The sequence below is a fragment of the Capra hircus genome, chromosome 17 (genome assembly GCF_001704415.2).
Source record: "Capra hircus breed San Clemente chromosome 17, ASM170441v1, whole genome shotgun sequence".
NCBI classification, from domain to species: Eukaryota; Metazoa; Chordata; class Mammalia; order Artiodactyla; family Bovidae; genus Capra; species Capra hircus.
The window spans coordinates 16515210-16529039 of NC_030824.1; the positions used below are offsets into that span (position 1 = coordinate 16515210).

The window sequence follows — 13830 nt, forward strand, 5'->3', positions numbered from 1 at the left end:
GACTGATAATGTAAGAGGATTTTTAAGTCTGCTCTCCCCACCATTTTCCTCCTCAAAATTGACAAGCACAAGTGCCGACTGCCCAAGCGCTGCAGCGAGCAAGCAGCATCTCTCCCCATGCACCAGCCGCCCGGCTCTTTAACCTTGAATGCCTTTCTGGGTCCCACGTGTCACCGGGTGGCGACTGAGCTGCCCTTACTTCAGAAGAACGGCATGGGGTGGGGGGGCCTTAGGTGGTGTCCGCCTCACCTACCACTGCCAAAAGTGGTCATGGGGTTATTTTTAAACTTGGGGAGGAAGTATTTATTGTTCCCGGGCTGAAGAGAGCTGGGCAGACCGTGGGATTCTTCTGGGGGAGCAGTGCTGTGTCCTTTCCACCATGGTGAGTACTCAGGGCCCCCGGAGGAGGTAAGTGATGCTGGGTGGCGAGGAGGGGACACCACCTACAAGCAAAGGACCAGATGGGAGGGGGAGCACGGCAGCTCTCTGGGGCCCCAGATCCTGGAGGAAAAAGCACTGCTTGCTGCGTGCACACAGAGGAACCCCAATCAATGCCCCCGATAAGCCACAAATAACAGCAGCTCCCGGGGACTCGCAAAAACAAAGTAAGAGAGTTGGCTTTTTTATGGCTTGTCTACTGACCTCTTGAGGAATCAATAACTCCCAGGGCTTGCAAAATGGGATTGAACGCTTTTAAGGATCAAATTGTAATTCTTTTCTCTTGTTCAGGCAGCTGGGGAAAAGAATCTTTTTTGTTTTCACCTTTTGAACTTGCAAATTTAAAACCTCTCTTCCTCTGTTGTTTAGTTATGTGTCCCTCTCCAGAAGCAGGAAGCCCCCAAAATCAGGATCAGAGTAAGGCTGTGGTTAGGGGCACAGACTCCGGAGTCAGTCTGCCCGAGTTCGACACTGGCTCTGCCTTTTTGTGACTGTGTGACCTTGGGTAAACGAGCCAACCTCTCTGAGCCTCGGTTGCCTCCCCGGGAAAATGGCGATGGTAATAATAGCATCCACTTGACAGAGCAGTTATGAGGACTAAATGCAATAACATATGCAGTGTTCAAGCGTTTGCTGCAACTCAAGTCAGAAGCAGGTGGGGAAATGTTAACTCACTCGCCTCTGCTCTGTTTGCATGGTGCAAGGACAGAACATTTAGAGGAGATGTTGCTGCCATTTGGATCAGGGGGAAATCGAGGGGGACAGAGCAGTTGGGTTTTAACACCCTGAAAATGTGTCATTTCGTCTCGCATTCTTCATGGTTTAGTGAGCCTGACTTTTTTTTCGCCTCCAATCAATTTTCCTTCTGTGCATTACTGAACTTTTTGTGAAATGCATCAGAACAAAAGCAGCTGGGTCCTGCTGGAGCTGATCCGAAAGCCTGGCCTCCATCCCTGGAGACACACCTCTACCTCCCCTAGTTTGCAAAGGAGCTGCTGCAAGACCCACAGTCTTTTGCCATCCACCAGAACCAGGCTGACTTTGAGAAGTCTTATTCCATGTCCTTTTAACTTTACAGCACTGCCCTTTTGAGATGAGTGTCGGCACCACACCCCCATTTCGCAGATGAGTGGCTGAGACTTACCCAGTGATGGAACCTGATCTAGTCTTCTAATTCCCAGCCTCTGACTCTTTTAACTGATGTGTTTTTTTTACCCTCTAGTCACCTAAGAAAGCCAAGAAGAGAGCAGAGGGAGCCAATTCCAATGTGTTCTCCATGTTTGAACAGACCCAGATCCAGGAATTTAAGGAGGTGGGTGCAACTGGGTGGAGATTCCCACATGCTAGAAGGAGCCTTTCCCTCATTCCATATTCCCTGCAAGGACCTCTCAGTTATGTCGTCTTTGTTTCCGTTCTGTTGTTGTTGGCCATCCCATGCCATGTGCGGGATCTTAGTTTCCCAACCAGGAATCGAACTCACACCGTTGCAGTGGAAGTGCAGTGTCTTAACCCTTGGATTAGCAAGGAAGTCCTAGCTTATCTTTATCCTCCCCAAAACACCCCAAATTCGGTCTGAACATGTGCGTCAATGACTTAAAGAAATTAACTTTTGCTGATCATCAAAACAAAGTCTATGTCTTGTTGAAAATGTAGGAATGAATTTCAGAAATGCCTGAAGAGTAAAAATGGCCCGACTTATAATTCTATGACCCAGAGATGATCAGTTAACATTTTGGGATACGCCCTGCCAGTGGTTTTTGTTATGTATGCACATATTTGCTAAACAAAGGGACCATCTTCTATGCACACTAATCAGTACCTGTTATTTTTTCTTGAGCAATTCAGCACCAACATTTTCCATCATTTCTTTAAATCACCTCCTATGGTTAGATGTTATGTTTAGAATGTTTTACTATTATAATTAATACCCTTTGCTTGTATCTCTGGTTGTTTCCTTGGGGTAAATTCCTAAAAGCGGAACAGTTGGATCGAAGGAACTTTTTTTTTTTTTTTACAAAAGAAACTAAAACCAAGTACAACCACTGGTCCAAGCTGCCCTCCAGAAATCCTGTGCTCATGCTGACTCCCATCAGCCCCAAGAGGAGAAGGTGCCTTTCCTGCCACATCTGCATCAACACTAGGTGTTAACATCTCAAACATGATTTCTGCCAGTCAGAGAGATGTCTGAGAGTATCTTGAGATTTTAATTTTTGCCATCTTAATTGTTGACTGCTAGCTAGGCCTGAAACCCTACCCCAGTCTATGGGGATGTGCCTTTGTAAGCAAACCTAAGTACCAATTATGTAAAATTAAACCACTGCTGCAGGCTCAGGATACACTGAATTAATTTTCCAGCCATCCTGATGGCTCACACTGAGTTATCCACTCTCTCACCTGGCCCTTCAGAGGAAAACACACCAAAGCTATGCCAGAGAGGCCACAGTATTTTATATGAAAGGAGAAACCACTGGGGGCTTCCAATGGGACATGAAGACTAGCCCCTTCTGTCCCCACCAGCATTCATATCACAGGAACATCACGCCCCACAGGCTACCAGGGAGAGAGGAATTTCTGGGATGAAATGTCACATCTGAACCTGAAATAGTTCTCTTCCCCGGAGAAGACTACATCCTCTCTTCTCCCTCCCTCTGTCCCAACTTCTGGAATGAGATCAGCTGCTTGGGGGCATGACCTGGGGGTGCAAATACTTTCGGGAACCAGTTGTTAAAAGAACTCAAGAAACGTCATTGGTAAAATACCTGGGCATTCACAAAGCTCTTGGAGTCTCCCTCAGAGCCAGCTGGAAAAGATTACTGGCTTCATTTTACAGATAATGTGGGCTTGCAAGTTGGTGAGCAGACTCCAGTTTTTAACTCTTTTTTTTTTTTTCAGCAACAGCTTGATAAAGTTGTAATTCACATACCATGTATTCACCCTTTTAAAGTAACTGTACAATTCAGTGGTTATTTAATACAGTCACAGCATTTTGCAACCATCATCACTTATCTAATTTTAGAACATCTTCATCGCCCCCAAAAGAAACTTCATACCCATTAGCAGTCACTCCCGAGTCCCCCCTCCCCGCAGCCCCTCACAACCACTAGTCTATTTTCTGTCTCTAAGGATTTGCCTGTTCTAAATGCTTCATAGAAATGGAATCATACCCTATGTGGCCTTTTGTGTCTGGCTTCTTTCACTTAGTATCATGTTTCAGGGTTCATCCATGTTGAAGCATGTGTCAGAATTTCCTTTTTATGACATTTCACATTTTCCTTTGAATGACATTCCACTGTGGGGAGAGACCACATTTGTTTATCCATTTATCAGTTTGGAGCTATTGTGAATAGTGCTGATGTGGACGTTCACACCCAGGTGTTTGTATGGATACATGGTCTCATTTCTTTTGGGAATACCTGGGAGCATGAAATTGCTGGGTCCTGTAGTAACTCCAGATCTAACACCTAATATCCCTCGATGCTCCTTGAAAACCCCAGAATCCCACTTCCCTCAGCCCTTGGCACAATCTCTGGGGCTCCTTCCCACAATTTCTCCCAGGCTGACCAGACAATCGCCTCTCTTTCACAGGCCTTCACCATCATGGATCAAAACAGGGATGGCTTCATTGACAAGAATGACCTGAGGGACACCTTTGCTGCTCTTGGTACGTCGCCCCGCACCACCACCCAACACCAGCTAGGAAGGTCTTCTTATCCCACTCCCGTGAGGGGCAGGAGGTGAGGCTATCAAAAAGGTCAAGAGCTTGTCATTTTGAAACAGCTCAACCAAGATCAATCTTTAAGGCAAATTTCAGAGGACAGGAAAGAAGTGTTTAGTCTTTGAGTGTCTTAACATATCTTTTTCTTTTAAAATCATTTTTATATGGTTTTGAATATAATGGCAGTTTACAATAGAAAACTCGGAAAATTCAGAAAAGTATAAGGGAGTAGACAATGTTGACCACCAGGGCATATTCCACTGTTAACATCTGAGCCTCTAATTTTTTTCCTAGGCATCTCATGTGCGTGCATGCTTAACAGTTAGACTCATTCTATTTTGGATTCACCTTTTAAAATTTACCATCTCAGTAGGGTGATCATGAGTACCTGGAACTGTTTCAAAATATAAGTGTCCAATCTGTCACCTCCTCCTCCATTCCATGGACCTCAGGTCCATGAACAGCTGGGCAGGTTTTGTACTGAGCAGTTATACAGAGTACTATTCGTATTTGTAGCCACTTAAAACATAAGTTATCTTAATAAGGGGTGGCTTTTTCTAATTTATACAAACGTACTATATGGGCTTGTGACAGTGGCTAGGACAGATATATCAGAATCTCCAAGGCTGTGTGGGTTAGAGCAGCTATAATTTGAAAAAGTTCCCTCAAATTCTGATCTGTCTCTCCCACCTCCAAGTGAGAAGGGCTAATTTTATAACATGAGGATTTCTTATTTGAGTAAAACATTAAAACATCTGTATAAAATGTTCCAGGTCCTGAAAGCACAGTTTTAAAAATAACTAAACCCTCTGTGAGTTGTTTCCAGTTGTCTGGTTACTATAAATAACACTTTTGAGAACATCTCACGTGAATCTCTGGCCCCGTCTACTCTGGCCCCGATTATTCCTAGACAAGATTCCTTGAAGTAGGATTACAAGGGCAAATGCCAGTGCCCTGACAGCTGTTTCTGTCCCAGCTCAGAATTGCTGAGTGTCTGTCTCCTGCTCTAGGGCGTGTGAACGTGAAAAATGAGGAAATTGATGAAATGCTCAAGGAGGCTCCAGGTCCCATTAACTTTACTGTGTTCCTACAGATGTTCGGGGAGAAACTTAAGGGTAAGTTCATGTGTATTTCTGTTTATCTACGTCTGTAGAGGTATATATCTGTGTATGTGTGTGTGTTGGTCTGTGCACTTGGGTCTGTCTTTATGTGTCTTCATCTTTGGGCATCAATTAAAAGCACTAGGAGAACATACAGGAGTTGGCAGGTGAAGGCAAGGTAACATAAGAGCGGGAGAGAATAAAAAGAGCAGTTAATAGTGCTCCAAGGTTGGCCTTCATCCAGACCTCATACGAAGCACTTTAAATGCATTATATGCATTCCCTTAGTCTAGGATGTAGCTTCTCTTCTTATCCTCATCTACAGAAGGGGAACTGAGACTCAGAGACGGAAAGTCATGTGCCTGAAGCTACACAGCTAACAAATGCTGGAGCCAGGATTCAAATCCCAGTCTTTCTAAGTCTAGATCCATGTCTGACCTTGGGTTTGCTCCAGAAATAACTGGATTCTCAGCCCACACTTTCAAAACACCAAGGCTCGGTGCTCAGAAGTGGTGAGGTCTTTCTTCCTTACCCCAGATTCTCAGCCACCCATGGCACATCAACCCCATTTTCTGTTTCAGGAGCAGACCCCGAGGAGACCATTCTCAACGCATTCAAAGTGTTTGACCCTGAAGGCAAAGGAGTGCTCAAGGCTGATTAGTGAGTGGGATGTGAGTGGTGGGAGGGGGACATGGGGGTTCCTTGATTCTCCCCACAGCCCTCCCCACAAAGCCAGAGGCAATATCTGCTTTTCTCTCTCTGCAGTGTCAAGGAGATGCTGACCACGCAGGCAGAGAGGTTTTCCAAAGAGGAGGTAACAGGGCCCTTCAGACACCCTCTGTACCCCAGTTACTGGCCTCACCTTTCTAGGGACTCCCTCTCCAGACTCTCTTACATAAAATACCCCTGACCCCACACTGAGAGAGAATCTGCTCTTGTTTACTGAGCCCTTATCTCATTTCATTCCCTCAGTCACCCTGTGAGGTAGTGACTAGCACTATGGTCATTTTACAGATGGCAAAACTGAGGCTCAGGGAAGCAGTTACTAGCCTGAAAGGACAACCCTAATGGGAAATGCCAGGTCCTAGATCCAAACCTCTGTCTGACTCCAGGTTCTGCCTTCCTCGTAATACATTGAGCCCTGGTGACGGCATCAATTTCCTGAGGGACTGAAGGTGTCATGCAGGGTGACCGTGTATTGTGTAGGTTGTACACCGCACAATCCTCCTGGATGCCCTTAATAATATATACTGCAGAGTATCTATTTGTTGCAAGTTTTTTCCAGCAGATGGCAGTAAAGTGTCTTGCTAGAATTTTCTAAAAATCAGAACATACATAAGACTTTCTGGCAGGTGGCAGTAATGTGCCTGGAAGAAGGGGCACTATTGTTATCAATAATTCATCAAAGGCCCTGTATAAACAAGCAACTGTCTTGTCAACATTGCTAATTAATCTTAATGAATCTATTTAAAATAGTCCCTTGCAGCCTCTCAGGCCTGATTCCGTGAAGTTTCATATTTTACTAAAAATTTTATTTGAATTTCCTCCTTAAAATTCAAGCAGTTGAAAGAGCCTGCCTTTAAACTCCCACCATCTTTGTGACTTCGGACAAGCTCCTTAACCTCACTGTGCCTCTATTTCTTCATCTGTAAAGTGGGGACAATAATAGAATCTACTTCATAGTACACATGACGATGAGTGTACTATGAAGTACACTTTAAATGAGTTCAAATGTGTAAAGTGCTGATACATGAAAAAGGTAATATGTGTTAGTTATTATTAACCCCAAATTAAAAAAACAATAATTAGCTAATATTCTTTAAGGACTTCCTGGTGGCTCAATGGTAAAGAATCCTCCTGCCAATGCAGGAGACTCAAGTTTGATCCCTGAATCAGGAAATCCCTTGGAGAAGGAAATGGTAACCCACTCCAATATTCTTGCCTGGGAAATCCCGTAGACAGAGGAGGCTGGTGGGCTACATTCCATAGGATCGCAAGAGAGTCGGACACAACTTAGCAACTAAACAACGAAAAAAATTTTTAATGTAGAAATTACACATTAAAAAAATTAAATTTCCCTCAAAGAATCAAATTCCTCAAAGAGTCTGACCTCCTTGCCCACATGGCCACAATGGCCACAATGGCTGGCCCTGAGGAGTTATAATCTCTGTAGATAGCCTATGTCTCCATTTAACCACAGTCCCCAACAGGCCCATCGTGCTCCCCTATATAACCTGCCCCGCCCTTTACACACACAATTGAGTTTGCAATCCCTGCTTTCCCCATTGCAGGCTGGGTACCTAGGAACATCCCTGCAGGATGGCCCTTGGGGTCAGCACCTGGGGAAGGAAGCAGGAAGGCAGGGAGGGAGATACCCATGGCAGCCCATATCCTCCAGGCCCCAGCTGCCTCTCCACTTGGGCCGCCCTTCCCCCAAAACCCTCAGCATGTCTTGCTCGTTCGTTGCAGATTGAGCAGATGTTCGCCGCCTTCCCCCCTGATGTGACTGGCAACTTGGACTATAAGAACCTGGTGCACATCATCACCCACGGAGAAGAAAAGGACTAAGGGAGTGGCTTGCCTTTGGGTGGGCAGATGGGGGCATCCTTGCCCTCTTCTCATTTTGCCCAGTAACACACCACCCCTGACCTTGGCCAGCTGGTCATGTGGCTGCCTCATTTATCCACCTCCATCTTCTTTGCAGCCTGGGTGCCTTAGAGCTACCATGTGACCACACAGCTGGCAGATGGAAATTCACCCAGAGTCCATGTTCAAATAAAAAGGAGGTCGTGTATTTGTTCATGATGTGTCCTTGAGTAAGGAAGACCCTTTGCTAGTTCCCATGAAGGCAGTATATGAGTTAGGGATGCCCCTGCTGTCATTATTATTGAATCTTAGTGACTCTTTACTTAAAACAGATCTTCAGGGACTTGGGATTCTGCTGGTGGTCCAGTGGTCACCAGCAGTTCCTGGTTCTTGTCTATCCCTTCAGCAATCCTAGTGGAGAGAGGACACCTCTCTCTCTCTCTCCCAGTTCCACACAAATCCCAAAACAGGGCCTGTGCGATACCTGAACCAACCCTGAAACAGGTGCAGTACTCTGACTAGCAGACTTGCTCAAATGACCAACCCTTGCACGGGGGCTGAAATCAGCCCCTTCCAAACCTTACATGGCCAGAGGGTGGGAAGGGCCATTCCCAACGGAAAGTCCAGATGTAGTTTAGGAGGAAGGGGGAGTAGATGTCAGGTAGTCTAAGTTTCCAAGGGAATCCCAAGAATCTGAGACCTAGCCAAAGCGCAAGATGTACTGGAAACAAAGAGCTGAAGCTGGGATCAAAGTGGCAGCTGGGGTCACCTAGAGGGAATCAGACGGTCTGGGTGGTTGGAGGAGCCAGAACTGAAGTGAGTCTTTAAGGTTCAAGAACAATAACAGAGACCCCCAGAGGAGAAACTCAGGGTCTGCTCCAATGACATCACCTGCTGGGAAATATGGTTCCTTTCAAGCCAACTGAGAGGGCAAGGACTCAGGACCCCCATGCCATACCATGATGACCCTTCATGATCCACACCCTGCGATGACCCATGCTCCCCTCACATCCAGAACCTGTGACCTGGGGCTCCTGCAGAGACAAGGCCAGGCCCTGGAGAGGCCCCAGCTTGTGGCACTCAAATGGAGTTTGTGTTTCAGGACAAGACATCCTGGACACAGCTCTACAGTGACACACTCATCCATGCGCCCATCCCACACACAGATGCAGACACAGGGCCTCCTCGGCTCCAGGTTCCCACCTGTGAGTCTGCTGCACCCTATATGGTTCTAGGACGTGAAATCAGTATTTTGGCTCCCATGTGGCCCCTACACTTCACCTGGTGAGCCGTGACGGGGGGGGGTTACCGTCTCAAGGGTTCTCAAGGGCCACAGTGACCTCACACCACTCGCGCCACCTACGTCAGCTTTGGACCTCCACCCTCCTGCTCCTCCACACCATCCCAGGGAGGTGCCAGTGCCCCAGTCTCTTAGTAATGAGTGTGAAAAGGCACTGAGGTTAGAGAACAAAACATTTACTCTCTCTAGTTATGTACAAATGGCCAGAGCCGCCTCAGGCTGTCGCCTTCTTCTTGGACTTCAGCTCCTCCCCCTTTTCGGGCGTGCTGTCCCTGTTCCGAGACTCTCTTGCGGTGTAGTGACTGAGCGCCATTTGCCGAAGGCTGCTGTGGTCCAGGGGCTGCTCCACTGCACCAAAGACGGGACCCATGTGAGGAGTTCAAAATCAAATCCAGCACAGCGGAAGGGCGGGCTTCCTTCCCAGGGCTAGTGCCCCTTCGCCCTGTTCAAGGAACTCCAAGCCTGGCTTGGTGACGCTCCACAGCACTGGGGATGGGAGTGTGAACAGTCTCCATGTTCAGGGAGAGGGAGGACAGGCAGGGATGTGCTGCTCAGGGATGGCCAGACAATAACTGTCTTTTTCCTCCCAGACGAGGATGTGAAGGTGAGTTGGATTTAATATCAAGGAGATAGGGCCACCACGTGCAGTTGCTCAGGATGTAGACTGCACAAAGACACCTGTTTCTGCAGGACTGAAACCCACCCCCCCGCCCATCCACACACGCTTGATTGCCAAGCCACGTCTATCCAGCAGGGGTGGCTTTTCCTAATTAATCTGCCTAGAGGGGCTTCCCTCTTCTAAGTTACACATGCAAGCCATAGAGGCTAGTGGGCTAAGAGAACCCAATGTTTATCAATATTCCCTTGAACAGAAATGAAGATATCATCTGTATATTCCTGACCTTGTGAGGACAGTGTTATCAATGGCTGTTCTCTGCCACCCTCCTCATTTAAGAACTCAAAGGGTCAAGAGAAGCTGTGCTAAGGTGGCTGACACCAGCCCGGGTTTTCACTCCTGTTAACTTTCAGTTGCTCTGAATAAATCAAACAGATGTGTGTACACCTGTGCATCTCTGCATGCGCACATATTGGCAATTCCCTCCCTCCATTCTTGGCACACCTGCACGCTTGAAATGCTGCTCACAGAAGAGGGGAAACTTTTTTAAAAACCAATTTTTCCCCTCTGGTTACTGAAATCACACAAGGTCACTGTAAAAGAAAATTCTAAGCAATGACAGAATTAACTCAGAAATAAAAAATTCTCTGCAACCCACCACCCAGAAATACCCACTATAAGTCGGCATATACATCCTCTTCATTTTTATATGTATAATCTAGATACTTTCCTTCCCTTCCTCCTCCTCCTCCTTCCTTTTCTCTCTCCCCACCCCCCACCCCCCCACCTTCTATCTCTTATGTACCAGGTTGTGAAAGGCTGTCTTGTGAACTGTAGGTTTTACGCAGCATCCCTGGACACTAGATGCCATATACACATATGTCAGTTCATGTCAGCCCACAGCATTCTTTTTAGTGGTTGCCTAGTATTCCATCACATGCATGGGTGAACTGTAACTTGTTTAACCAATCTCTAATAGGCGAGCATTTCAGTCATTTCCAGTTCGGCTGCCCTCCTACTTCCAACTTTGAACCTTGAGTAAGTTTTTCTCTGAAGGACCAATTCCCACAAGCAAGATTACAGACTCTACGCATGTATCTGAAATCCAGGGTAATTATTAGGTAAGCCCATTTCACCTGTAACCTGCCTTCACTAATCAAGGTCATTTTCTTATTGGTATAAACGTCTCGCTTGTCCTCCAGGCAACATGTGGCCTAAACAATGTGTCTGCCTGAGTTGTTTTCTAGGAGCTTGGGTTCAGCTGTGTCTAGTTCCAGCTGAGCAGGTTAACCCTGGATAGAACCACAATCCTTCCACTGAGCACATGGGAGTGTTGCTGAATGACATCTTGAACACACAGAGGCCCAACACTTAGTTACACCTATACAGAACCAGGATTAGGGCACCATTTTCCAATCACCTTTCCCCACATGTTCCATGCCTCAGATCACCTGGCATCTTTATTCTTTATCCCATAAACACCAGAGCCCCTTGCTTTCTGGGAGGCAGATTTTGGAGATTTGTCTCCCCATCTCCTCTCCTTGGCTTTGCGGACTTGCAAATGAATCACCCTCTCTCTGCTGACCCTCTGTGTCTTGGCCTGGCTTGCTGCGCATCGCAAAGATGCAACCTGGCTCAGTAATATAACCACTTCTCAACCTTCCGGAACATGTTGCCAAACTGCCCACCAAACACCACGTGGGGCCAGACTTTACCCCCACCTTCAGAGAGAAGGGCTAGTTCCCTCAACCCCCGCAAACCACAGTACCACCAGCTTCTGCCTCCAAAAGCAAAGAAGATTAATGTGCCTGTGCCCACAGGGCCACAGTTAATCTCTGGTGTGAACCAAGCCTCAGCTGCTTCAATCATGGGGTGGGGGGACACAGATGGGGTTGGGGAAAGGAGGTCACAGGTGGAGCGAGACTCAAGAGCATACGGTGAGGATAGGAGACGGGATCAGGGAATCTCGTCTGCTCATAACGTGCCAACTTGGAAATTTTGGCTACTTTAAGGTTCATGAAATGGTCACAGAGTAGTTGTAATTTTTTAAAGTATCCGAGATAACTACACTTCAGAATCTGTGGCTTTGTCATCATGCTGTAGAAAGAAAACTCCAGGTAAGAAGAGAACTTACCTTCATCCAACTTGTCGCTAAAGGGGTCAGCCCCGAACACTGGGGGGACGACCTTGATGGGTTCTACAGGCTTGAGGAGGGCGGAGCCGCCCCAGAAGGGGTTGAGGAAGGATGGCTGGACCTCCGCCTCTGCCACTTCCATTTCCATAAGCCGCTTGTAGGATTCTAACACCAGCAAGTCATTGGTCTTCTTCTCAATGATGGCTGGAAAAAAGGTGTAACCAAGAAGTTTGCCAAAGGGACCTGGGTCCTAGGGGAACTAGAGGTAGCGCTCCCTGCTGGAGAGGAAGGGAAGTAACAGGAAGGGGGCAGGTCATGAATGCCTATAAGGACAATGGCTTTCTCTTGGGTTACATCATTCACTCCCTAGAGAGCACAATTTGGTTCTTGAGAGGCAAAACCAATATGACTCTTTGATGTATAAGGCACGATATACATAAAAAACATGAACAGTTATATGGTATATCAACTGTATGAAAATTCCATAAGGAAGAGCAGTTAGGAAAAGTATGTCTGAAAAGGCTCCATAGGGGACAATAATAAAAAGAAGGTTGAGGAACATTTTTTTAACACTAAAAATTGGGAGCCGTGGGAAAACTCTGCCTTAAACTACTGATCTTTTCCTCAGTGCTCTGAGTTTGGGGGAGCTGTCCTTCCCACTGTGTTTCACAGCCCCATGGAGTCATCAGAATAATTCATTCATTCATTTATTCATTCATTCCACAAATGATTATTGGATGCTTATCAGACCAGGCACAGTGCCTGAGACGCCACGATGCATGGAGGGAAAACAATGACGATAAACAATAACAGAGATGCAAACCCTGATGGAGCTCATAAACTTCAGCGTGAATGGGAAGATGGAGAGAAAGGCAAGTTCAGCAAATAAATACACATATCCTCACTATCCAGATGCTTGTTATCTGAATTCAGTAACTATTGGGTTTAAGGTGTTTTTTTTTTTTTTAATTTTCATATACCGCATACCATTTCTCTTCTCTCTGAAAATCAGGAACCAAAAAGATTCACATCTGAAACTTGCTATTGGTTCTCAAGAATCTCCTCAATTCACACAATGATAATTACCTGTTTATAGAGACAAACTAGGCAAAGATTAAATAATAGAATTGCTATGAGAGTGAGTACCAGACCACCTGACCCGACTCTTGAGAAACCTATATGCAGGTCAGGAAGCAACAGTTAGAGCTGGACATGAAACAACAGATTGGTTCCAAATAGGGAAAGGAGTACGTCAAGGCTGCTTATTTATTGTCACCCTGCTTATTTAACTTATATGCAGAGCACATCATGAGAAACACTGGGCTGGATGAAGCACAAGCTGACATCAAAATTGCCAGGAGAAATATCAATAACCTCAGATATGCAGGTGACACCACCCTTATGGCAGAAAGCGAAGAACTAAAGAGCCTCTTGATGACAGTGAAAGAGGAGAGTGAAAAAGTTGGCTTAAACTCAATATTCAGAAAACTAAGATCATGGCCTCTGGTCCCATCACTTCATGGCAAATAGATGGGAAAACAATGGAAACAGTGACAGACTTTACTTTGGGGGCTTCAAAATCACTGCAGATGGTGACTGCAACCATTAAATTAAAAGATGCTTGCTTCTTGGCAGAAAAAGCTATGACCAACCTAGATAGCATATTCAAAAGCAGAGACATTACTTTGCCAACAAAGGTCCATCTAGTCAGAGCTACGGTTTTTCCAGTGGTCATGTATGGATGTGAAAGTTGGACTATAAAGAAAGCTGAGCACTGAAGAATTGATGCTTTTGAGCTGTGGTGTTGGAGAAGACTCTTGAGAGTCCCTTGGACATCAAGGAGATCCAACCAGTCCATCCTAAAAGAAATCAGTACTGAATATTCATTAGAAGAACTGATGCTGAAGCTGAACATCCAATACTTTGGCCACCTGATGGGAA

At 46.1% G+C, this 13830-nt stretch overlaps 2 protein-coding genes across 2 annotated transcripts in view; one reads left to right on the forward strand and one right to left on the reverse strand.

Annotated features, from left to right (window-relative positions):
* On the forward strand, window positions 248-8055 carry MYL2 (myosin light chain 2). Its single transcript, XM_005691447.3, has 7 exons — window positions 248-382; window positions 1661-1750; window positions 4024-4099; window positions 5164-5268; window positions 5835-5913; window positions 6019-6067; window positions 7723-8055. Exons 1-7 carry the CDS (start codon window positions 380-382, stop codon window positions 7819-7821), a joined length of 501 nt encoding a protein of 166 aa, XP_005691504.1. The 5' UTR covers window positions 248-379; the 3' UTR covers window positions 7822-8055.
* CCDC63 (coiled-coil domain containing 63) overlaps window positions 9298-13830 on the reverse strand; it is a 39984-nt gene continuing 35451 nt past the window's right edge. The window contains exons 11-12 of the mRNA XM_005691446.2: window positions 11890-12093; window positions 9298-9487 (exon numbers count right to left, since the gene is read on the reverse strand). Coding sequence (XP_005691503.1) covers window positions 9354-9487; window positions 11890-12093 — 338 coding nt within the window. The 3' untranslated portion in view covers window positions 9298-9353. The remainder of the gene's footprint in view (window positions 9488-11889; window positions 12094-13830) is intronic.